This window comes from Aspergillus novofumigatus (assembly GCF_002847465.1).
Source record: "Aspergillus novofumigatus IBT 16806 chromosome Unknown P174scaffold_8, whole genome shotgun sequence".
Taxonomy (NCBI): Eukaryota; Fungi; Ascomycota; class Eurotiomycetes; order Eurotiales; family Aspergillaceae; genus Aspergillus; species Aspergillus novofumigatus.
In genome coordinates this window covers 898,151-923,044 of record NW_020194281.1, presented here as the reverse complement: position 1 = coordinate 923,044, position 24,894 = coordinate 898,151, and the positions used below count along the sequence as shown (strand labels likewise).

Below are 24,894 nucleotides of genomic sequence, written 5' to 3'. Positions count from 1 at the left end.
AGGTAGATTCCAGCGCCGGAGTGCTATTGACATAATGTTATTATCGTGCAAACTAGGTAGATAACAGATGTACGCACTCCGTACCTTAGTATCAAAGGCTCATGGCGTAGTCGCGTCTCTTACCCATGGTACTGCCATCCTGACGTACACATCCATCTACCTTCGGGTACCTTTGTCCTCGTTAGTTATTGTCTCAAGAGAGTCAAGGCGACCCGCTCAGCAGTTCCATCAACTATCTATCTCTGGTATCAACCTCCTTCTAGTACCCCACCCGTCGTATCTACACTCGGTACTCAAGCTGAAATCAAAACTCTTAATTATTGTCCGAGACTCCGAAACCGAACTCAAAACAGATAGAAAAGAGGGGACTAAGGACCATGCAAACTGCAAATAGACATTAGCATCTCCACTTCCTCCGCCATGACCTCTTCCTTGTTTTGTCTTTTTCGAAAAAAGAAAACCGCCACTTCCTATCGATAACTACCTTACCTTACTCTTGTACTCCGTACTAACTAAACTCATCCGTCTTTGACCCCTGCCCGGTGCCCACTGATGGATTCCAGGCTCTCGTTTGAAGAAGGCGAGGCACGAAGGATAGAAGGATGAGAACCTAAGGACTTTGACGCTGTTAACATCAAAACACTCAAAGTATCTCCCCATCTTAGTTGTCCCTCGAGTTTACAGAAACTCTCATAATCTCATGATCGATCATCCTCTCCGATCTATAAGTTCCTCCTTCGCATATGCTTCAAATCTGAGTTGCTTCCTCGGATCGTCCACAATTGAATAATTTTCTCTTTTCTCTTTTCTCTTTGCCTTTCTACATTTTTACTTTTTCCCTACCAGACTTTCTCTCTTGTTCAGTTGTATCGAATCACTTAATAAAGTTGTCATCCCACTTCCACAAGTTTGTCTTCATTTCCAGAGTCCTTTGACGACTGTGATCTCTCCACCCTCAGTACGATGATTGCTGTGCTACCTGTCTCGCGGGAAAAGCTCTCTCAGTCTCCTCTGAACCTCCAGCGACGCGCCATGGCCCAAACTTATTACCTGGATTCACCTGATATCGCCATGTTCAAAAATCCCCTACACCATTACTCTCAGCGAGATTGTCCCAGTCCGATCACTTCGTCTGCCCCGTCCTCGGTTCCTCCCTCACCTCACTTCGCACCGACAACCGAGGAGCAGCTACCTCCTACTCCAGCAACTCTTAGCAGTTTGTCTCTCTCCGCGAGCAACGATAGCGACGACGAGATCATACTACCTTCATATGATTCGAGCCACTTCAACGACTTGGACGAGCCTGTATCAATTGTTGCCTCGGATCAGGCATCGGAGTCATTTCTCACGGACCCCCCTTGTTTGCATGTACATACACCGGCCGCTGATGATACTTCGGTTGAAGAGGAGCCGACCAGGCATGTCGATTATCTCTCCCATGAGTGGAAAGAGGAAGATATTTGGGCTTCTTGGAAATATGTCGTTTGCCGCAGAGACGTTTACAGCAATGGCGCGAGATTAGAGAATGCCTCTTGGCGGACTTGGGCGAAACTGAAGAATAACTTGGGAACGGTGTCGCCCGAGACCCTCAATTGGTCAGTGCTGCATGGTCTCGCATTCCATAACCCCGGCAAAATCTGACATTAAAGTTGTGTCTATGTATTCTAACATGTTTCACCAGGTTGAAAGATTGCGATGTAACATGGCTGTATGGTCCGTTGAAGTCCTGCACCAAGTTTACAAAAGCGTCGCCGAGTATCTCCCCGCCGCCGAGCTGCCTCGAAACCCCCTCGTTGTATGCGGACAGGAAGCCGATCTTGAAGAAAAGGACGGTGTCGGAGACTATCTTGCAACGATCGCTGTCTCAGCACACCCTCCTGCAACACGCAGGCGCTATCCTAAAGGCGCAAGAGGCTGCTTCTTATCGGACTCGGCCTTCTGTCTCAAGACCCGAACTTGAACCTCGTCTGAATACGTCGTCAGCCAACCTTCCAGATGTTCCGCTCAGTTATGCCTCTACCAAAGAGTCGTCTGGGGTGGCCTCTCCTAGCGGGAGGCGCCGTATTCATTTCAATAATGAGGTAGTGCAATGCATAGCTATCGACGCCAAGGGTGCCGATGGTGACGACGACGACGACGACGAGGAGGAGGAGGAGGAGGAGCAGGAGTGGCCGGTAGGTTCACAAGACGATGTTTTGTCGGACGAGGGTATCGTCATGATGGGACAGCTCCCGCCACAAGAGTCTGGGAGCCATAAAAGTACGCCGCGTGGCAGCTTCAGTAGCGAGAACAAAATAATCGCTCCGCTCCCCCAACAACCCTCAAGTGTCGAGGAGACACGCCAGAACCGCCATCAGGCTCGATGATAGGGCGATGGACAGGATACTTTTCGAAATCGACTGTCGCGTCTACATCTTCCGTACCGTCTGATCCGGCGTTCAGTTTCTTTTTGGACGGCGAAGATGACCAACTGGATTTCTGCTGGCAGCCGAGCCAGAGCCAAGGCGTCACAGACGGGAATCAGCCTTGGTTTGTGAATCCTGAAGATGAAGAAGAAGATCACCGACACCAGCGTTCGAACTCCAGTTTGAGTAAATTTCTGGATGAAGAAGAGACCTCGAATGTCAGCATATTTGATAAGGTTGTTGATACTGTTAACACAGCCAGAGACATTGCCCATGTGATATGGAACGTTGGATGGCGAAGGTGACATTCTAGCATGGGCATACTGGAGCATGCCTTGAGCCCATTCAGCTGCATGGGCATCGTCAGATACTGACCCGAATTACTTATACCCAGCATATATGTCAATAGAGCTTTGCATTCTTTGTGGCGTTCGGAGGCATTTTTCCATACTTCTGGTTGGTTTCATCATTTATTATATACCTGGATGTTTTGCTTTGAATATCGAAAGACTGCGGTGTGAGAGGGCTTCTGGTGGCTCTTTGTGTCTACGTTAACTCACGACGAATACGAACATGATAACGATAGTATAATGTCTTTGTGATTTCCCCTCGTCTTGAAGATAGAGAGAATCATGCTTACATCTCTAATACCGCTTATTCGAATGAGAGTCCCAAGACATCTGAGCCATATCAACGGGGAAATGTGCCACCCATGCACAAATGCCTCGATCCTCCACAGCCATCATTGGAGGGCGGGGGTTTTGGCCGAAGTCTTCCATGATGGTTTGGCTGACCAACATCTTGTAGCCATTCTATTTACAATTCCATTACAGTTCCAGGGCCGAGCTACCAGTCATACATAGCATCAGACGAGCTTCAGTAATCAACGACTAACAGATATCGCGATATCACATTGGATGATCTGGATCGAAAATTGTCTTCTACAGCCGTACGCTCATGAAACGTAAGTCTCGATTCTCGTTGGGAGGACACTTTCTGAGGTCTTTACTGTCAAGTATACAAGGGAGGCGCTTCTCCGAGTCCAATATTGTGCCAACGTTGAACAAGCCCGTCAGTCCGCTGCGGAAGAACATTGAGCTGTTGAGCTGTCGGCTGCAGGGGTTGCTGCTGCTAAAGGTTATTTGCCGTCGTATATTGATGTCATCGCTGGTTTTTGCCTTCTTGGAACAGACCATTCAAGATTCATGAAAGCATCATACATAGTCAACCGGGTTTCCTTGACTAAGCGTACTAGCAAAATATTGACACCCCCTGATATATGAAATGAGACGTCACGTTGTAGCCGTCACAGAGAGAGCGTTTATCTGATGACTATGTATAAATGTTCGGAGGATTCAACTATACAATCAATCGATTAGCTCCTTATGAAGACTTAGGAAATATCGTAGCATTGTTGCTCACATTTGGGTATCACGTAAACACGAATCGCTTCCAACTTCAAGGATTCTCATGCGCGTCGGGCATTCCCCCGGCATGATAACACCAAGGCAGCGGAGTCAAGGAAAGGAGCCTCGTAATGTGTAACTTCGTTCAAGATTGATGCGCAAACTCCCAGAGCGGCGCCGTTGCTTATTGAAGGAGGAATCTTGGTGAACTTCAACTTTCCATGTCGTCGGTAGATTCTTGGAAGGTCTCCGGGAAAAATCCCGGAGGAGGCCAGATGTCGGCAATAGACGGCGGGTGAATCAGCGGCTGAGGTCCGACCAAACGATCTGGATCATGACAAAATGCCTGGAATGTACTGTCGTCTAGAAACCCAAAATCCTTCAAGCCTGCCTCACGACTTGTAGCCCAATCAGTCGTGTCCAGATATGCAAGGTCTTTGAAAATAGCGTCAATATCACTGGGTGCGGTCTGACCATCGGTGATAGATGTACCAAGGTCCCTCATTGAATTTGGCCCTGCTTGTTGGGACCGGTCACTGAAGTTGGCATTGCCATGTATGGTTGGGTTAGAGCTCGAAGAATCCGGAGTTGGTGGGTGAGGCTGACTTTGAGCTGCTGGAAGCAGCGTCGCTTCTAGCTCATTTGCTGAATTGGACTTGCTAAAAACCGAAGAGTCGCCCCCCGTTTGTTGCTGAAAGGATATATCCAGCATGGAAAGGTCGCTAGTATCCATTGTCGTATCCTTGGGAGTCATGTATTGGGCGTCTACAGGGATGCTTATGCCGAGTATAGTGGAGGTATAGTCGGAATCGCCTGCACCAGGCTGGAATCCTCGGATGTTGGAGTATGTTCGGCTGCCGTCTGGCGGATTTCCGGTTCCTGGGCCTGCACCCATTGTAGTGGCAATTTTGGATACAGTGTTTGACAAGGCATGTCTGTGTCTTGAAAAACTGTCCTCACAGGACGGCTGGAAAGATAATGAAGGTCCTGGCACGTTTCTGAGGCGATACGACTTTCCAATAGCTGTGTTCAGTGAACGGTAGAGGGGCCATGCAGAACCGAGTTCCTCAGTTCGTTGAATTAACGCTTCCGCCCATCGCGTGAAAGGAAACGTGTCAGACTCCATCTTGCTCTGCAAAACAGATGCTTGCTCGGCGATGGTGCGTAAAGAAAGCTCAAAGATAGGGGGAAGGCTGCACGTAGGAAAATTTTCCAGATGTTGCGTAATCATAGGCAGGGCGCGGAATAGAAGTTTCTTCGCACCTTCGATGGCTGGCCGCTGCGAGCGATGCAAATCGAGCTCCTGGGGAGCAATACGCAAATACAACCATAATAGTGTAGCAACATACGTCAACCCTAGATAGCTCTGATGAGGGAGTAGAGACGAGTGGCGTTCAGGATAGATACTCTCAGGTCCAATGAGACGGCATCCAAGGGGCAGACGATCGTCCCATTGTTTCAGTTCGAGCACCAGTTGTTGCGCAAACGTATGAACATTAGGCCCGCCGACTGCGTCACGGGCTATTTTGTTCAAAACACTAGCCAGCTCCACCAACCGGTTGAAGCAGCTAAGGGCAAGAAGGGGGCCGCGTCGAGGTGTCCTTCCCTGAGCTGTTCCTTTGGAGGGCAGAACGTCAGCCCACGAATTCCATTCTTCCAGGCCGTCTTCTTCCAGCAACCCGACACTAGTCAGATCTCGAGGGTGCATGCAAGGTCTCCGTGCTATTCGAAAGGAAAGTAAAGAATCGACGACGAAGCAGCCGAGGAAAACAGCTTTCCCTTGCCGCAGCTCGTCGGAGCGCCTTATGTCTGCAAGTGTACCTAGATTCATGCAAATAGCCATGCGCACCGCTTGACCGCTTAGCAGCCAAGCGGCCGTCCAATCTTCAAGCCCGATGTTCACCAACGTCAGCAACAGAAGCGCCTGCACATGCCCAAGCTCGTAACGCGCCGTTTCGGAAGGTATCAGGCCTCGAGCGATGGTGTAATACTCCTTTGTCGTGGCGAGAGCCTCGAGAGCCCCATCCCGTGCATTGGTTTGCGAGTGAGAAACGGTGTAGCTAAGAACTGCCCACAGTGCGGCGTGGTCACCGGATCCAGGTGACATGCTCTCAACAGACAGAGGGGCGCTTGCGTAAAGATAGGATGCTCGAAGAATATTATGCTTCGCCACGATCGGGAACCAGGAGTGAGTGACGGCGAAATATGTGTCCAACAGCTGCGATGTTTGCGGAGGAAGTTTCAGAGGCTGCACTCTGCCAGTGGTTTGCGGTACCGACACGCCGTCACCCGACTGTGACAATCGACGTCTCTTGACATTTTGGGAAGAGGAAAGTCCTACCACCCGTGGCGCATCATGCGCCAAAGGTGTAGAACTGCAATCAAGTCTGAAACCCCATCCGCTCGTCGAATCTAACGAGCCGGTATCACTTTCGTCCCGTGGCCTTTTGCTCGAACCATGCGATGAAGACATATCGGAGTGCGACAACATTTTCTCCAACGTGCCGTAGAGGCGACTGGTTTTCCAGGACTCGTGCAACGTTTCCGAAGCACTATCGTCCATCCACAAGCTCAAAAGTTTATCCCTCCGGCCAGCAGAGTCAGGTGTTGTGCCCAAAAGGGCCAGCATAGTATCTTCGAAGCCATCTATATTGCAGATCGATAGAGCCCAAAGCTTCTCAAGACCACGAACGTAGCCCTCCGGTAGACCACGTTTCTTGGCATGTGGATCGTACGAACATGTCTGGCCAGAGGCTCGGCAGGCGGAACAAGACGGTCGAAGGCCATCGCATTTGTCCTATATGCCAAAAACGGGGTCAGTTACAGCCCCCGCGTTTGACTATGTAGGAAGATGAAAGATCGGGGGACAGGAACAGCTGATGCGTAGAGGGACCAGAACTGGAACGGAAAATGAGCTAACCTTTTTGCTCCGACACCTATCGCAAGCCCGTGAAACCCTCTTCCGTCGAGGGACCTTTGGATCTGGACTTTCGTCCATCTAGGAGGAATCAATGACGGGCAGATTTGCACGCCATATATGGGGCGGAGGAATGGACAAGTGATACAGAGCGTTGGAAGCAGAAGACCAGACGACCAGACGACCAGACGAACGAAGAGGTCGGCGGACGGAAATTGAGAGGGAAGCAGTAGGAATCAACCTAGGGACAAATAGGCACGGCGCAAGCGGTCAAACGTGTCTGTCCCTCCTCGTCGTGACTAACACTCAATGTTCGTTCAATATAGTTAGTAGAGGAACGAATTTCTTAGGCGCAATCGGAGGGTTAAAAACTGTGTATCACGGGGGAAAGCATGGACAGGGGCCGACCACAGTTTTCCATAGCCACTTGCAATGACCTTATCACCGCATCGACAATTCCAGATCAAGGATAAGGCTCTGATCACTGGAGCGAGACCCATTCCGAGGAAGAGGCGGACGGGTTTTAGTGAGAAAGCGTTCGGGAAGAGCTCGGCAAGTGGCTCAGGAAGTGAGGAAACGAGAACGCTGGTGTCCGTCGGCTTCTCCCCACATTTGGCTCTCCACGGTTCTCCACGGCGGGATGTGGGAAGAAGAAACCCATGTTATGATCAGTATTATCATTACACCGATTCCATTATTATTGGTTTGAATCCTACAGATATCTGCTCTCCAGCCTCTCACGAGGGCTTGGTCCTAACTATTGAAGGGAACTAAGGGCTGCATCAACGGTGCAGTGTAGTCCATCTCTCGAGTACTAATCAATCTACTCCCAATTAATTATTAATCAATCACAGTGCATTCTCACATACTCTGCAGATACATATGATGATCCAGAATCACTGAACGATCTGGATCAAGTCCTCAACGGAGTACGACACCCCGAAGTCTCGATCCTCATGCATTACTACGCGCCTAGTACTCTCGCCAGCTCCGAATTCATGCTCATTTCCGAGCAGATAAAAGCGAGGAGCAGCATGACAAAACTAGGAGAGATGATTCCACCAATCATGACTTCCCTGATGAAGGTTGATTGTTGAACTGCCGAAAATCGGTGCTTTGATCTGGTGTCTGCCATTACGTGGGACCTAAAGGGCAACCGATTTCGTACATACTCGAATACGGAGGGAGTCCGACAGACTCAGGCCGACCAAAAGAAAGTGGCACTCTCAAGTTAGTCGACAATCGAGACTTGAGAAATTGCCATTATTGAGCTGCCGATAAGAGGCAGGAGCTGGATGCTGCTTAGTCTTTTCACTTTCTAGTCACCCTGGGCGCGACTACGAGTACAACTCTCCGTTTCAGTAACCATGGGCCGAGCTCCCCCGGCATCCCGAGTCGGTACCAGAGACCCAACCAACAAAGGATTCGTCCACTCTGAGCGATCCCTTACATCGACAGTCGCATATCTCAGGCAACGTCCAGGAAGTTGGTCCTCGACCTCGTCAAAGGGGGATAGAGTCTTTAAAGACCCAGTGATGTTGGCTTGGCATGAGGTCCGTTAATGCCGTCATAGCTGGGGTGGTACCATATACGATCATGCAGATGAGAGTACTAAAGTATTTCTATTTCCTGCTCAGTTCTATCCGTGTAGTGTTGGTCCATGAGAACCAAATGGACGCGTTATACCGTCAAGCCGTGGACGCTGCCTAGTTGATGACACGGAACAACGTAACAAATGTATAGAATTGAGAATAAAATCTCTTCGTGTACTTTCCGCTGTTATTTTCTCAGCTGTCGACTATTACTATCTCGCAACAACTTCAAAACACCCAATATGACTCTCTCACACGCCGGGGCAAAACTCTGCCCTCTGCTCCAAGCTGTCCTTCGACAGCATCCGCCGCAATTCCTCAATGTGCAGAAACAGCCACCCGAGGTAGTGGGTGACGTATTCACATATCTTACGGCGCCAGACCAAGTTTGCTTCTCGCTGAGTTGCAAATATCTCTTTGCTTGTTTTCATTCCTTTCTCCAGGCCCACGATCTACAGCTTTGCTCAGCTTCTGCCGCCCGGAAAACGACAGAAGCTGTGTCCCAACGTCAGAAAGCGGCCTCGAATCCAACTACTGCACCAACTGGAGAATAGCCGTTAGAAGTACTGCGGTGCATGGTGAGTCTGCACCCTCATTCAGCATGGTAAAATCCACGATGGACGTGGCGCTCTTACCGAAAGCTATGTTGTTCTGAATGTCAGTCACTCCATGGCCAAAATGAGTGCAAGGCTTATGCTGGCGAGGTCGAAATCTATCCCTGCTTCGCAATCTCATTCCTTGATAAGCTTGCCTTGATAGAAGCATGCAAGCATACTAGCAAGCAAGTGCATGATGGGCCTCGATATTACTTCAATAATGCTCTGTTTTACGTGGGCTCTAAGGAGCATCAGGACGGGCTCTGGCATGACTGCACCTTCACTCATCATCCTTTCATGGAGGCCCAAATCGAAACTTCATTCTGGTATGATGAAGAAACTCGGACTTTGTGCGTGGAAACGATTTGGAGGTTCAAAGAAAATTCCCCAGAAATACTAGCTTCAGGTATCAAGACTCGCTCGAAGTGTCCACATCAGGCCACCAGAAAGTGGTTCAGGGTATTTTTTGATGAAGCTGGTTCAGGCTTCTGAGGTTGGCATACCGGATCATCTTAGCGTCAGCAGTCTTAGGGTCATCTGGGAAGATACAGATAATGGCAACCAGCCGCGTTCCTTCAATTTATCTGTTATAAGAAGTCTGGGAACCAGCAAATGGCCAGATAGAATGTGGATTCGGAAACGTCGCAAGTGACTTCTCGCGCAGTATTGGATCACATCTGTTGCTTCTGCTGCTCCGGGATCAAATCATTCCCCGTATAGGTAGCTGCTAACAAACGAGATCATTGATCTGATACATTTGGCACACCCGCTGGTGCTTCACTCAATGCCTAATGACCTCTCGTCTCCCAGTTATGACTCTAAACCTTATTCTGTAACCCTGCACTCTCCCGTACAGCAGGATGATCCCAGTCACAGCCTATTCTCGGAGACCACTACTTGCTGTTATACTTATCCAATGTTGCTAGCTACGGCTGGAAGTCAGAGGTACGTTCAGGCAATATGCCAGGAACAATCTGAGTATTGTTTGAAATATACCTCTTGTGGTCTGGAGAATATTCTGTAGGTGGGTCCCGGCACAGATCGACAACAGGCAGAGATTGTTACACTGCTGACCACCATTGATAGAGATACGTATACATATATATATGTATAGCCTGTGTCGACGACTACTAAAACCACTTGACTAAGGTGTCTAGACAACCATTTCTAGCAAAGTAGAAATAGTAGTGCAATATGTGTTCGACAGTCTATATAATAAGGGAATAATAATTCAATAGGCTGAAGATGAGTGACAAAGAGCATGATGTACTATTGTAACAATCACTAACACTGCACAGAAGTCTAAATAAGTATTTATAACCCTCACAGACTGGTGGACCCATACATCAACCGCAGAGATCTTTGACCTCATGTAACAGTTCAAGTTGAATATGCCATATATGTAAGCCTTTAATTCAAAATAGACACATAGAGTACCCTTATCTTCCAACCATTTCTTGTAATATTGATGATAACATCGGACTTTCGCATAGTACTAGATATATCCTTCCCCCCACACTCGGCTAAAACCTTTGCCGCCGTCTGTTCCCCAAAGGCGGTGAGGTGCGGCAGATTGACCATCTGGGGAAAAATGAACGGCAAATGGTCCATCCCAGATGCATGCCCACATTTGACTCGAGACAGCGATCTCTTACTGAGGCACCTCGCAGTCTGAGCTATTATTAAGCCACTAATATGTTCCTTACTCTACCTCCTTCTCCTTCCTTTTAAATCTCCACACGTTCCCCGGCTGTGAAGTTGTGAGACTTCTATTCGCGGCATGTTAACTGTGACTGAGATTAGCATTGTTGATAGTCTCTGGAGAACCTCCTGATTCCTTAACTCCGACCACGCACTGTTATCTTTCACCTTGTTATACGTGGAATATTAAGTTTTCACCAGTGCAGGTCACTGACAATTCGACTTATCGAGAGATGGCGCCCCCAAAAGTAAACAACTTTGGTTAAATTGGCACAAGGACTCTTGATATCGCTTCCAAAACAGTAGATATACCGCCGTCCGCAGCGATGATGCCCCCAAGTTCGAGCGTCGATACTCCCCGGAGATTCGATCACGATGCCTCCTTAGTGCTGGTTGGCATTCGGGGATGCGGAAAGCGCTCTCTCGGCTTCGTTGCTGCCACCGCTCTCAAACGCCGTTTCATAACAGAGGATCATTACTTCAAGGAAGTTACTGGACTTACGCGGCATGAGTACCTCAAGCGCCATGGCAGTCAAGAATTTCAACGTCGTGATATCGATGTTCTCAAGAAGATGCTCGACAACCATCAATCACAGTGTGTCATTGAGTGCGGCCTTGGTAGCCTCACTCGGCCAATTCAGGAGCACCTTCGTTTGTATTTGGCGAAGAACCCAATCGTGTACCTTGTTCGTGACATGGATCGGATCCAAAGTTTGCTAGGTTTAGAGCATGAGGCTGTTAAGATGCTGTGTGAGGGGGACCCTCTGCACAGAACTTGCTCAAATTTCGAGTATTATAACATAGAAGATCGTTCCAATGTGGAGGCTCAAACCGATGGACAGACATCTGATCGCCGATCTGTTAATTACTCCTTCAAACTCAGAGAGGCGAAGGAGGACTTCACCCGCTTCGTCCGTTTTGTCACCGGTGCGGATGTGGACCAACCTGGCTACGACTCACCTTTCGTACTGTTGGAGACACCCCCGGAACTTCGATCATTTACTCATGCAATCTTTGTTCGCTCCTCTGATTTAATTGAAGGGGTCGTCGACTTGGCAGAGCTTGAATCTGGTGGAGATGCTATTGAGCTCTGCGTCGACTGCTGGGGTTCGAGCATGGCGAGCACCATCAGCAAGCAAGTTTCTTTGCTTCGGAGGAATGCCCGGACACCCATCATACTCTCGGTTGACACGACAGCATCCGGAATCGGTAGCGGTGACCTCATATCGGCGCAGATCTCAGAGCTGTATTTCAACATCATAGAGCATGGCTTAAGGCTGGCGGTGGAGTATTTAGCAGTCGATCTGGGCCAAAATCAATCTTTGTTGAACCAGGTGATTCGCAACAGAGGTAGAACCAAGATTATCGGCCACTATCTTTTCGAACCGTCTTCTTGCGTGACGTGGGAGGACGAGGAATGCCTTTCCCTGTATCTCGAAGCAGAAAAGCTTGGTTGCCAAATTGTGCGTATTCTTCGAGTGGCCACTGAGCGCGAGGATAACGCAGCTGTGGGCAAATTTATCAACAAAATCCAATCCTTACCTGGTTCACACCCCCCGGTGATTGCCTACAACGTTGGCAGTCTTGGGAGGACCTCGCAGGTGTTCAATTCGATATTGACCTCCGTGACCCATCCGGCTATCAAACGTCGCACAGACAATGGCAGGGATCCCATCATTACTTCACGAGACGCCATTGAAGCCTTGTTCCAGAGCTATACGCTAGACCCCTTGCAATTCTATATCCTTGGAGGGAACGTGGCGTACAGCCTATCACCTGCCATGCACAATGCTGCTTTTCGGCACTGCGGCATGAGGCACACGTATAGCATTCCCGAATCTCCTTCTCTTGCGGCGCTTGATCGGCTGGGCCGGGATCCGCATTTTGGGGGTGCGAGTATTGTGCAGCCGTGGAGAGTGCAGGTCTTTCAGAAACTCGCATCTAAAAGCAGACATGCTGAAGCTATTGGGGCCGTCAATACCATCATGCCCCTGCGTGCACGCGCTGATGGGACGATGTTTCCCTTACAAGAGCAAGCCAGCCGCCGCAACCAGGCGGGGCCTGTTTTGGGATGGTACGGAGAAAACACAGACTGGGTGAGTATCATGACTTGTATCAGTCGTCACCTGTCTCCCCGCAATACGATCAGTCCCTTGAAATCAACAGGCCTGGTTATTGGAGCCGGTGGCATGGCTCGGGCTGCGATTTATGCTATGCTTCGGCTAGGTTGCCGAAAAATTTTCATTTACAACCGAACCTTATCGCGTGCGGAGGGTGTCGCACGCCATTTCAATTCCTGGGCTGCATCGCAGGTGGGCTCAACCCAAGTAGTACGGGTGTTGACGTCTCTTCAAGATGAATGGCCATTGGATACCTGCCCGCCATGCTTAATTGCCTCGTGTGTGCCAGCAGATCCTGACAGAGATGAACCTCCAGCCAACTTCGAAATGCCGACACAGTGGCTCGGAAGTCCAACGGGCGGCGTGATTTTAGAGGTGAGCAACTTTCATTGCATTTGATTTGAAGAACCTGGCTGATCAATTTTCATTGATGCAGTTCGCATACAAACCCTTGGATACGCCCCTGCTGCGGCAAATGCGCCGGTTCCGAAGTGAAACTGGAAGGCCGTGGATACTGGTCGGAGGGCTGGAGTTAGTCTCAGAACAAGCGGTCGCACAGTTCGAGCTCTTAACAGGACGGAAGGCACCTCGCCGATTGATGACCCTTGAGGCTCTTCAGAACTATGTCGGGGAGAACGGTTGTCTCGATGAGAAGGAGATCTGAGCAAGACTAGGCTATACTTAACAATATATTATTCTTCAGATAATAGAGAAGAGTCCCATTTGGCATAGAGTGCAAGTACATCACCTATGTTACGATCCGACAGACTGCCTGATTTAGTAAAGTGGATGTTTGAAGCTATTTATTCAACTATCCACCACAGTACGTGAGAAAGGCACCTGGGCAGTGGTAGTCCCTCATTTGAACTTGCAAGTTGAAGACCTGTTATATGCATGATGTATAGAACTCCAGAGCAAAATTCCGACCGACATCTGAGACAGAGATAAACAAAGTATAACATCTTGACACGCACGGCTGCACTAATACTGTTGGATGTCGTCACGTGCATGGGATCGGTAATGGTCCAGTCCGCCGATCTCTTTAAGGCCATGACGAGTGATTGCCTGTCTGAAATTGAGCCATGTGCGTCGACAGCGCCAGAATGGTTCCCTGGGTCTCACTATTCGGTAATTCATGATCATGGGGAATAAAAAGGCGACCCTTCTTCCCTACCGCAGGGGCTCTGGGTCTTCAGAGGCGGATTTCTTTGATATCCCCGACGAGCCATGTCTTGCGGTTGCGAAGCGGCAACTAAGACGCGTTCGGACCTGGATTTTCTTCGCAGTCTTCATCATTCTGATACTTTGGTTTCGCCGTGAAGCCCCTTCGCCTGCTCCTGTTTCGCATATCGACTATAATAAGGTCGATTGGTCGCGTTACGCCTACAGTCAGTATGCGACGTCGAGCGCATATCTGTGTAACGCCGTGATGGTGTTCGAAGCTCTGGAGCGATTAGGTAGCCGAGCGGATAGAGTTCTTTTCTATCCGGAAGACTGGGATCTGTTCGTTGCAGATGATCATGACAGGGACAGCCAGTTGCTAGAGCTCGCCAAGGAGAAGTACAAGGCGTTGCTGGTACCTATTAGTGCGGAAATGATCAAGGCTGGGGGAGGTACGTGAGTCCGGGCTCAGAGTCACAATTCGGCTTTTCGTCAAAAGCAGAGCTGGCGCTAACTCTGATAACGATTCGACACAGGCTCTGGCGAACCTTGGGATAAGAGTATTGCGAAATTGCTCGCATTCGGCGAGACAGAATACGATCGCGTGATACACATTGATTCCGACGTTACCGTTCTCCAGAGTATGGATGAACTCTTCTTCCTCCCACCAGCCAAAGCCGCTATGCCTCGCGCTTACTGGGCGCTCCCGGATACAAAGCAACTTTCGTCCCTGCTGATCGTGATTGAACCCTCTTATCGCGAATTCAAAGCCCTCATGGAGAGTGCTCAGCCAGCTCTCCACGGCCAAGTGGAAGTTGATTCGAATGAGACACAGAGGTATGATATGGAGCTGTTGAATAATCGCTTTGCAGATTCGGCCTTGGTTCTTCCGCATCGGCAATACGGCCTAGTTACCGGCGAGTTCCGGAAAAAAGATCACCGCAATTTCTTTGGAAATGACTATGAGACTTGGGATCCTGACAAGGTCCTGGCAGAAGCCAAACTTGTGCACTTCTCTGACTGGCCTTTACCAAAACCCTGGGTGCTTTCAAACCAGAAGCTACTTGCTGAGATTCTACCCAAGTGTGACTATAAACCCGGCACAATGCAAGAAAGGGGGTGTCGTGATCGGGAGGTATGGAAGTCTCTCTACGAAGACTTCCGTCGAAGACGAAAGGTTTGCGCAAAAGATTCCCATGATTCGTACAGAATTTCGCTAATCTGGTTTATATAGGACATTTGTAAACTACTTAGTTACCCTGCTCCCGATTGGCCTCCAATAGAGAAGCCTCACTAGGACCATCTCCTCAGCTTTTACGGATACTTTTCTAGCCATAATATTTCCACCCGCGGCAAATGGAACGGTGTTCAAGGTCAGGCATGTGCAATGCCAATTTGCTGGTTACATAGATGGATCATCATCCAATGTATATTACCAGGTAATGGGAGTTAAGGACCAAAACAAAGGTAAACCACCGAGATGAATGCAAATGCTATTTACTCAAGAATCGGATAGCACATGGTAATATGCGGATTCATACACTTTAGTATATTATGCCTTGAGTATCATGGAGATATCAGTTGCGGAGGCCATAAGCTCTTTTTACTATCTTGTGGCAGACAGTCCCTAAAAAGTGTGCTAAAAGCCACAGTCACTGGCTCTGCAGGCAGGGCCAGGGTGGGGTATTGTCGAAACCATTTGTATCAGGCAAAGCATGTACACTGCCTGAAAGGAAGGGATATCGCGGCCGACTTGCTGATTTGAAGCGGAGCGTGTCGATGAGGTCCCTCCATGGCAAGCAGACTCGACAGTTTCTAGCGGTTTGTTAGAATCGACCCGTGAGCCTCACTGCTGCCAAATTGTCGTGCATGTCAGGGCAGTTATAAGGCTTTGAGAGCAGGAGTATTCGTGACTACTCGCCACAAGAATGCGGCTGCAAGAATCAGGTGGCACATGACAGCAATCCAACAACAATTGAGAGCTGTGCGCCTCGAGGGCGGAAGATCTAGCACTCAGCTCAATCATCAATACTCAGCTCAGGTAACCCATTCCCTTCCTCCACCACTGCCAAAGACCTCGCTGCTCCATGATACTCCCAAATTCCTTGACGGACTCAACTTCAGAAAGTCCTACGTGCGGTAAAGTTGGAATATCTGAGCTCTGAGGACGTCTGTCTGGCTTCGACTCTCCGGGTTGATCATCTCTTATTACCGCGCCTGGTCGGCTAACAAGCTGGAAATCCTTGTAGCGCAGGTTCCGCACGACATCGACCCACGACTCCACAGAGTTCATATCCCGTGATTCAACATACATGATCCCTGGACATCCGCCAGAGCGGAGAAGTACGAAACAGTTGTGCGTGCCAGCTGCTCGTTTCAAGGCAGACACTTTTTTACGAGATGTGATGTGATGGGTCCGGATAAGGGCATTGTAGAGCATCTTGCCGTTGAAGATCATCAATTAGAGGTAAGTAAGCGGTGGTGCCGCTGGGGACAAGGAAGTGTAACAGATATTAAGTACACGGAGGGAACCTTGGGCTTTCCAAAACATCATGGTTAGAAAAGGCTCAGGGTTGTTTGTTTGATACTGCCATATTTCACCGCCATTATTCCAACTCCATGGAGCTATGGCGTCATATATCAAACGATAAGGGTAAACTAAACTAAACCATTTCTAGCGTAGTAGGAGCGACAAGTTTCCAACATCATATGGACTAACCCGTAGCAGGACTCAGACACAACTGCTCATTATTGACTGCTACATCTCTACCATGGCAGTTGCTGACATTGGGCGGGATATCTGGTCTGCATGATGGCGTCAAACTTGGTGACCGAAGGCGAAGGGGAGACGTCCAGCTAGATTGAATATACCGAGTTGACTTTGAATTGCTGGACCCAGGTAGTAAGTCGCCTCAGGACATAATGTACCATAAACCTAAGAATGAGCGGACAAAGAGTACATTTAAAGGATATTCATAGGTCAGGTTTGAAAGGAGTTCGCCCTATGGGATCTTATATGCTTGATCCTGAACAGAAAAGAGGCTCGATTGCAGCACATAAAGAAAGCTAAATATAGAGAAAGGGGTCAATTCAGACCAGCGATTACAATGCATACTCCTCCGCAAGCCTTGGTATATCTTGTTTCGAATGCTTAAGCGCACCTATTGCATCACTGGAACGGAACACCGGAGTCGAATTCCGACATGTCCTTCTGTTGCTGCTCTCTACAAATGGAGATAATCTCCATTCTTCCGTTTGGAAAAGAATGGTGTCGAATTGAGCGGGTTTGGGCCAGCCATTCTCACGGAATGGTTACGTTATTGTGATGACTCTATTCATTGTGAGCCATCCACACCAGAGCCTCTTCGCGCTCCCTAACAATGATGGCCGGCAAGTATTGTAGATGATGTACCATATACTCATGATACGTGGACTGTATGTCATGATGATTATTCGGGGTGCGTTTCCGTGGCGAGGCCTATATCAAGGCTGCAATGCTTCCCACATTTCCCTTCTGGAACTGAACATATTCAGGCTTTTGGGCACTCTCGAAGCATTGCATCTAAAATAGAACCGACGAACTTCTTCACCTACAGCAATCATGTCTGAACAAGCTAGGGCAATCATCTCTGAAGTCTCGGGCCATGACCTTGATCAATGGCTACGGCCATCTACATTTACGAATGAGCTAGAAGAGGTAAACCCGTGTCCATTGAGAGATCCTGGATAGCTATCATTGCATTTCCTTTTTGAAAACCCAAGGCTTATATTTCACAGTCTATTAGAGGCCATATTCACGAAGAATTGACGAGCTGGATGTTTTATCGTAAGCTCGCAGCAGACTGTTCGCGAGCCAACGTTGCTCTGCACGGATTTGCCATGTATGTCACCTAATAGCTCCTCCCTAGGTTGGAAGCGTGGCCTGCAACACTGGTTTATTGACTGCATCCCGCCAATCAGGCTGTGGCACAGGAGCGCTAAGGAGTGCTTGATCGATATGGAATGGCTAGAGAAATATCTGATCATCCGCGGAGGTCGGTGTAAGCCAACAAACATCGAGGCACCGAAATCTGAATGGCCTGATTCACCCGTCGAGCCTGTTGGCCCTTGTCGGGATGCCTTCAATGTGCAAAGAAAGCTTTTCGTGGACTTGGAAAAGCTGTGTACTTTGGCTGATAAATGCCAAGATACCGCCATAGTAAACGCGATTGAGTCGCGCTTCTTGAGGAAACATGCGAAGCATTTAAAGAACATGGGCGATCTCCTACAACAAGTGACCCGGGTGTCAAAGCAGCCCGGACTTGGCCTATACCACCTCGACGCAGAATTACGTCATAATAATGGCTGCATCCCGTGGATGTCTATGAATGATCCTGATACCATCGAGGAAGGAATCAGGGCTGTGTCGAAGAAGATCAGCGGGGACTCGCGCTTCAGACACACCATGAGGGAACAAAACTCGCATCGAAGGAGGCAGGACACTGTTAGATGGCACTATGTCGATGCCTCGTCCGGAATACATTCGCTGACGTAGGCCAATGCCTGAAGATGTGAGACACGAGCGGGACGAAGGTCAAGGTCAATTGAACGCCTTGAAGCCGTTGCTTCACCTTGGTTGCTGCGATTCCTTATGCATTACCATGTCTCAAAAACTAGAGCAGAGAGCGAATTCAAAAGGCTTGTGAGCTGTGGCCAAGGATACTCAATTACGTAGAGTAATATCACACTGGAATGATCCACCTTGTATGTCAAATAGAGAATACAAAGAATATGCGATGACAACTTTTATTGCCCCCTCTCGACTTTCTTCGTATTCATATTCACGTTATACTACTATATTCCATTTTGAATTTCAGGCATAGATGAGCTAACGACCAACAGCACCATACCAGCAGAGACCCAGAATACCTCCAATGATGATCGCGATCGCTGGAGGCACCTTGAACCACGCATGCTCTGCATAAGTAACCGTTGCAACAACAACCCACCACGGCTCAAGAGCAAGACTCTGACCATTACTAGCTTTGGGTGTCAAATATCCAATCTCCCACAGCCTGTATACAGCAGTGAAGACCAGACCCACGGCAGCAGCATTGACTCCTCTAAGCCAGTCGGCAACCCACTTTCTCTTACGAAGCACTCTCCAGAAACTCTGCACAGCAACGGCCAAAGTGATACCAGGCAGGAAGATGCCGATGTAGCCAAGGAAAGCGCCGAATACAGTCGGGAACTGGGATTTTTGGAGCGCGAGAGCTCCAAGAAAGACCGCAAAATTGAAATTGGGACCAGGGAATGCTTGAATAAGAGCCAGACCGATCAGGAAATCTCTGCCGGATACCCAGCCAGGATCAACAACGTAAGAACGTAGAAGAGGGATCACTACGGGACCTCCTCCGAAGATGATTGTTCCGGCCAGATACATGTTAGCGAACAAGTCCAGGGGAAGTGGTGGGGAGTTGATGACCCCTCTTGCCACCAGGATTGCAATAAAGGAGGCTGATTTAGTGTCAGCATGGTTCATGGCTAGGATATGAAAGCTGGAGGATGAGCGAAAGGAAGGAACATACCAAAGAAGACGACGCAGACCGTGATACCGACACGGATGCGGATGATATGATCATGAGAAGCGCTGACGTCTAATGACTCGGTTTGCGCATCGGAAGCAGTCTCTGGAAGGGGTGCTGCCTGTCCAGTTTTCCGTGACCGGACGGTGCCTTGATTAGAGGGCGTGCTGTGCATCTGGCTGTCTTGTTGCTCTTGAAGCTCCACTTCATTGGGAGCGCCATCTTCCTGTCTTGCCTCTTCGGGGTGGCTGTTTCGTCGTCTCCATTTAGCACTGGTTTTACGGATGCACTGGCTCATCCAACCGTCCCACACAACCACTGACAGACCACCAAGAGCTATGAGAAGCGGAAAGTACCAAAGAGCATTGTAGCACAGGCCGGCACAAGCGCCGAAGATGACTAGAATGCGGGTGAGCTTATCCTTTATTGCCTTTTCCGCTAGCTGGACGGCTGCCAGAGCAATGATTCCCACGGTTGAAGCATTGAGGCCAGAAAGGAATGCATATGCAATTTCCGGCAGAACGTCATTCATATTTTGTACACCGAGGGAGAGTGCGTACATGCCAACTGCCCCGGGAAGACTAGACTAGAGATTAGCTGCGCCGTTCGTTGTATGTCGCCTCGAATGATGCATGGAACATAGGAAAATGTCGAGAGCTCACCTCCATATAAGGAAAGCAAATACGGCTGGAATGAAGCCTGCATGCAATAAAGTCAAGCAGAAAAGCATCTTCGTGCTTGCGGGGCCGGGAAGAGCTTGACAGATGGCAAAGAGTTCTTGATACTACAAGTGTCGTTCCGATCAGCCTATCGTACCCATCTTCACTGGTTTCAGCACTAACTGTTTGCTCATCCGCCCATTTCTCCTGTCCTCCTTTGCCTTCCACAAACTTCTCGTGAAAGATCTGGAAATGAACCGGCGGTCCTCCAAAAGATGTTAACCCCAGATGCCATGTTCGTAAGAATACATCGGCCAATCGGCTAGAAAGGCGTTTGTTACGTTGCTTTGAAGCCGCCCTCTCTTGTACGCGCTGGTTCAATGCGCGGAGTGAAGAAAGGTAGCGCGAGAATGGCGGCGGCAGCTGCATCCTTGTTCTATCCAAACCAGCGATGTACGAGTATTCAGTTGGTAGTAGAGCATGAATAAAAATACTGATATCGCCGCAGTCTCTCCTCCTTTTAAGCACGCCATACCTATTTTTACACCCCGCATGATATTGGTCCCTTGGCAGCCTAGAAAACTGGCCATTCATAAGAGAGGAGTGTGTCACGCCGCTTGTCAATTTGCCAAGATGCTTGGACTGGGAAATGCATAATCTTCCATTGTTAAAAGGTACCATAATAAGATTATGGATATGTAAGCCTAGACTGACCAGTACGTCGTCGGGCGCCTTTTTTGGCCTGGTGATATTAATATCTACAAAACTCTTAATTTGAGCTCCCTTTTTCTGCGACTGTTTGTGTACCGGGGCCTTTCACTGAGACAGACTGGCAGCAGATACCTTAAGGATTGCCATATGGAATACAGATTCTGATGAACGTCTGATTCTTTTCCAATGAGTGGCTATCTAGCCTGTCTTTATACCCTCGATGTGGCACACAAACATGAAGCTATTCGCAAGGATTCCAATCGGTTAGTGGCTTGGTGGTCATAACAAAAGTTACAAAACAATGACATGTAGGATTCTGTCAAAGCAAGGAAGTACTGAATCCTTCAAATTCTAATTCAACGCTTGCCGACAGTTGAGGGGATGTGGAGGTGTATAAAAAGGCAGTACCTCAAGTCCGCAACCAGGGCATTCTTCACCTTCTGATAAAGATAAGCAGCGAAAAATAGTCTACCGAGTCTACCTCTCGGAAGCAATCAAGGTGCACCTTGACTACCAGACTAACATTGTAAAGAATACAATGCGTGCGCCAGCATACTCGCTACCATCCTGCTGAGCGCCACCCTAGCCTCCGCCCAGTGCAATACCCGCAGCTGCTGTCCCACGGACAAGTATAGCGACTGCGAGATTGCTTGGACAAAGATTACCGGGGCGGCCGCTGCCGCCAAAACATTTGGCTGTCCAGAGAGCACCAATTTGCGATTGCTACTGAAACGCGAAGCGCAGTGATGAGGTGATTGACGGCAATGAGTCCTTGCGTGAGCTCCTGATTAACATGAGTCGCAATGATGTTTTGAAGAAGGTGGATGCTAGAGAGCCTTTAGATAGGTGCAGCATCTGCTGTGGCCTCCTGAACCTTTTGAAAATTGCGGTACCTGTGCCCCCTACCAATAGGATAGCCCCTCCTATTAGGAAGTAAGAGCCTATATTTACTTTCCATCCTAATTTAGGATTCTTACGCACATCTTCAGTATTATTCTGCGCACCGAGTGTCATTCTATTAACCAACGTTAGTCATGAACAGACATCTGCTGTATACTACGGCTCTTGTTCGACGTGCTCATCTGGGGCTATCTAGATGATACAGCAAGTTCCAAAAGGAGACCAATGTGGGAACTGGGATGGACTATGTCCAAGCTGATGGTCACTGCGGCGGTTGCTCAGCTCCAGAGCCTCCAGAAGGTCCGGCATCAGTTGTCAGAGCAAGTTGGATGGGCAAGCCTTGGGCTCGGTGCTAAGAGTAGGCACAATAGGCATTGGACCAGTAACGATCCGCCCTAGAATGGCCCAGACTATATCATTGTTTAGATTTCCTTTGCCCTGATCATGTTGATACGGATGCGTGGAATACTGAAACTCTTCAACAGCGTACGAAGTAGCTGAGGTCGTTCATTTTTGCTGGGTCTGATCAGGTTTCAGCGCCACCTGCTGCTATAGAAGGTTCATGTGTTAACATTCAGAGTCCGACGGCATAACACGAGATGATATCAGTACCAGGCCTGCAGTAATAACGATTGACAAGCAAGGCAAACTATCGCTCAACCTTCGTTGTAACAGATACAGTGATTTCAAAAGGCTCCAATGAGAGAAGCTCGGCGTGCAACACAGGATACCGATTGTTGTGCCCACAGATTCGATGCGAACGGCCTCAGATACATCTATTATGGAAGGTAAAGTCAACCCTGCTTTTTCGAGCATCGTGTATGCAAGCCGCTTATCTCTTTGAGAGGGCCATCCAAGCAGAAACCTGAGGAGCCAGAGAAGGGAATGACGGGGATAGGAGGGAAAACGGTGAAAGATTGCTTATTCTGAGACGTCAGAACCTGCTGGTCACCCCGATTGCACCATGACAATTCTATCACACTTGAGGGATGGATGATCATAGAGTGTCCTGCATCTGAAAAGGCTATGTTGTGCTGTAATATGCGTACATAAGAGGAGAAGACGGTTTCAGAAGAAGAAGATTCCAATGGAAGACATGCGAAAGCTGTACGGATTGACCTACCGACTCAAGTACTGTCGAGGCATGACGCAGGGCGTGGAGTGTCTGGCCGGGACCAGGATGCAACAAAACACATGCGCATCCCCAGGCCCCGACATCCATCTTCTCATCAGCAACGCCCACTTGTTTCCATATCTGATCCTACTCCCTCTATTCATTCGTCTTCCTTTTCACAATGGGAAGTCTTCTCAATTTGCCCGCGGAAATTCTCCTCTTCATCATCGGATTCTTTGAGTCAGCTGAAGACTGGCCAGTCCTTCTCTCCCTTTGCCTAACCTCCCGCCAGCTGTACGCAGCGACTCAGCGGATACTTTTCAAAACATACCTGAATGGACTTCACTGTCATTGTTGTCACAAGACCAGCAACAGCAGAGATGGTTTGTGTTCTCTACTAGGCTTCACTCAAACTCTTCTTTCTCGATCCGACCTTGCATCATGCGTTCGTCAGATAATCATAAACACCTCGGCCTGGGAATCCCGGGCGCCTCAAATATGGTCGAAGATTCTCACACCAGAGACCATAGCTCTACTAGCTGATGCGGTCCAAGGTCTTTGCGTGAACAACAAGGCGGTGTTCCTCTCATCTATAGTGAGGGCGAAAGTGTCTCCTTTGATTGTACTACTTTGTACTCACACACCAAATCTTGAACATCTTCATCTGACGCTAGGAGAAGAAGACTGGAAGGATCTGAGACCTCCATATATGCCTTCGATACAAAAGGGCCTGGCTTCTCCGTATCTGTCTAAGTTGAGGAGCCTCCATATTGGAGGAACTTGGGGCCAGATGAATATCATTCAGGCAGACACCTTATCCCTCTTCTTAAGTTCCTCGTGCCTCGAATATTTTTCCCTTTCCCTCCTTGATGTACAAGGCGCTGGTGACTCAGGCTTCATGCACTCATCGCAGTCCCTCAACATTGCTTCAGTCTCCCTTACTCGGATGTGTATAGATACGGACATTCTGACAACTCTCATATACGCATGCAAGGGTCTCAAAACATTGATCTACGAGATTGATTCTGACACTCCAAATCTTGTTGAACCTTCAGACCTCGCTGCCATCCTCAATTCACAAAGTGAAACCCTTGAATCTATCATTGTTGATCTTGGTCTGTGGGAGTGGGGGCTACACTGGGACGACTATCCGAAGATTGAGTCCTTCGCCTTGTTCACCAACCTCCAGCACCTAGAGATCGAACAGTGCCTCTTGACCGACAACCCAGAATTACCCGACTCACTGAGGCATCTGGTCATTCGTGCCTGTGAACATCCTGTGGCAAGATTGTTGACAAATTTGGCAAAACGCAGCTTCGACAGCCTAGATTCTCTCGCGTTGGTCGTCTTACAGCCTCAGTCATCACCACCTAATGGAATGTTCGGTCTCTCGGAAAGATTCGACAGTGATGAAGATGTACATTCAAACATCCTGTATCGGTTCGCATTCAGACGAGCCTGCAAGCGAGTAAGGAAAATAGTTCGCGAGGCATGCTTCGACTTTGATATACGGTGCGAAGAATGGGTTTTATTTGAGGAAGGTCTCCTTTGAGTGGATCTATGAAGTGATCTTACGGCTGAAACAAACACGAGGACAAATTGCACTTTTCAACAAGCGCGAAAGCAGCGCAAAGATATTGCGGGTTGTTGATTTTGTGCTTTTGCGTGAAAATTCAATGTTGACATTTGCTTTGTAGGTTGTTTAAGCAGGCTGAACTGGCCCTAGGACGGGAAGGGATCTCATCTTAGTTACAATGGTGCCTCTTCAAAATTTGTTGCAAAAGCGAGTAGAATATATGGAAATTGATCGAGTCTAATGATTGTCCTCTTGTCGGACGCTGTAAACATACATCATGGCGGGTTCCGCGGGGTCCGGCGAACGAATTGCCCGACTCCAAGACTTCCGGTATCCGAATGTCCCGCCCGTTGGATGTGTTCTTGAAATCAAGAAAAATTACCATGAAGTGTCATTCATCAGTATGGGTCTTCTGATCCCGAATGTTGCAGCCTTAGCCCTAAGGCGCGAGTCTCGGAGACTCGAGTCCTGA

The 24,894-nt window shown here is 48.8% G+C and overlaps 9 protein-coding genes across 9 annotated transcripts; 6 read left to right on the top strand and 3 right to left on the bottom strand.

The window, feature by feature from the left end:
* Positions 1-1,032: 1,032 nt before the first annotated feature.
* On the top strand, positions 1,033-2,994 carry P174DRAFT_515379 (protein phosphatase regulator REG1; the record flags this gene model as incomplete). The annotated part of the gene is made up of 3 exons (XM_024832177.1): positions 1,033-1,599; positions 1,650-2,268; positions 2,289-2,994. 3 exons carry the CDS (start codon positions 1,033-1,035, stop codon positions 2,708-2,710), a joined length of 1,608 nt encoding a protein of 535 aa, XP_024678838.1. The 3' UTR covers positions 2,711-2,994.
* Positions 2,995-4,022: 1,028 nt separating this feature from the next.
* P174DRAFT_424428 (putative C6 transcription factor) lies at positions 4,023-6,809 on the bottom strand (the record flags this gene model as incomplete). Its single annotated transcript, XM_024825201.1, has 2 exons — positions 4,023-6,608; positions 6,732-6,809. 2 exons carry the CDS (start codon positions 6,807-6,809, stop codon positions 4,023-4,025), a joined length of 2,664 nt encoding a protein of 887 aa, XP_024678837.1.
* A 3,746-nt stretch (positions 6,810-10,555) lies between these two features.
* On the top strand, positions 10,556-13,457 carry P174DRAFT_454319 (repressor protein). The gene is made up of 2 exons (XM_024829229.1): positions 10,556-13,112; positions 13,174-13,457. Exons 1-2 carry the CDS (start codon positions 10,944-10,946, stop codon positions 13,399-13,401), a joined length of 2,397 nt encoding a protein of 798 aa, XP_024678836.1. The 5' UTR covers positions 10,556-10,943; the 3' UTR covers positions 13,402-13,457.
* Positions 13,458-13,801: 344 nt separating this feature from the next.
* P174DRAFT_445169 (glycosyltransferase family 8 protein) lies at positions 13,802-15,425 on the top strand. The gene is made up of 3 exons (XM_024828270.1): positions 13,802-14,350; positions 14,435-15,075; positions 15,133-15,425. Exons 1-3 carry the CDS (start codon positions 13,879-13,881, stop codon positions 15,193-15,195), a joined length of 1,176 nt encoding a protein of 391 aa, XP_024678835.1. The 5' UTR covers positions 13,802-13,878; the 3' UTR covers positions 15,196-15,425.
* A 505-nt stretch (positions 15,426-15,930) lies between these two features.
* On the bottom strand, positions 15,931-16,338 carry P174DRAFT_424425 (uncharacterized protein; the record flags this gene model as incomplete). Its single annotated transcript, XM_024825200.1, has 1 exon — positions 15,931-16,338. One exon carries the CDS (start codon positions 16,336-16,338, stop codon positions 15,931-15,933), a length of 408 nt encoding a protein of 135 aa, XP_024678834.1.
* A 1,161-nt stretch (positions 16,339-17,499) lies between these two features.
* P174DRAFT_377481 (uncharacterized protein) lies at positions 17,500-17,792 on the top strand (the record flags this gene model as incomplete). The annotated part of the gene is made up of 2 exons (XM_024822750.1): positions 17,500-17,595; positions 17,676-17,792. 2 exons carry the CDS (start codon positions 17,500-17,502, stop codon positions 17,790-17,792), a joined length of 213 nt encoding a protein of 70 aa, XP_024678833.1.
* Positions 17,793-17,895: 103 nt separating this feature from the next.
* Positions 17,896-18,583, top strand: P174DRAFT_463691 (uncharacterized protein; the record flags this gene model as incomplete). The annotated part of the gene is made up of 3 exons (XM_024830305.1): positions 17,896-18,302; positions 18,461-18,476; positions 18,497-18,583. The coding sequence occupies 3 exons, from the start codon at positions 17,896-17,898 to the stop codon at positions 18,581-18,583; spliced, it is 510 nt and encodes a 169-aa protein (XP_024678832.1).
* Positions 18,584-18,643: 60 nt separating this feature from the next.
* P174DRAFT_515373 (putative chromate ion transporter) lies at positions 18,644-20,593 on the bottom strand. The gene is made up of 4 exons (XM_024832176.1): positions 20,305-20,593; positions 20,125-20,246; positions 19,466-20,043; positions 18,644-19,394 (listed from the first exon to the last, which is right to left on the bottom strand). Exons 1-4 carry the CDS (start codon positions 20,548-20,550, stop codon positions 18,766-18,768), a joined length of 1,575 nt encoding a protein of 524 aa, XP_024678831.1. The 5' UTR covers positions 20,551-20,593; the 3' UTR covers positions 18,644-18,765.
* Positions 20,594-23,009: 2,416 nt separating this feature from the next.
* Positions 23,010-24,649, top strand: P174DRAFT_515372 (F-box domain protein). The gene is made up of 2 exons (XM_024832175.1): positions 23,010-23,140; positions 23,609-24,649. The coding sequence occupies exons 1-2, from the start codon at positions 23,028-23,030 to the stop codon at positions 24,396-24,398; spliced, it is 903 nt and encodes a 300-aa protein (XP_024678830.1). The 5' UTR covers positions 23,010-23,027; the 3' UTR covers positions 24,399-24,649.
* The last annotated feature ends 245 nt before the right edge of the window (positions 24,650-24,894 follow it).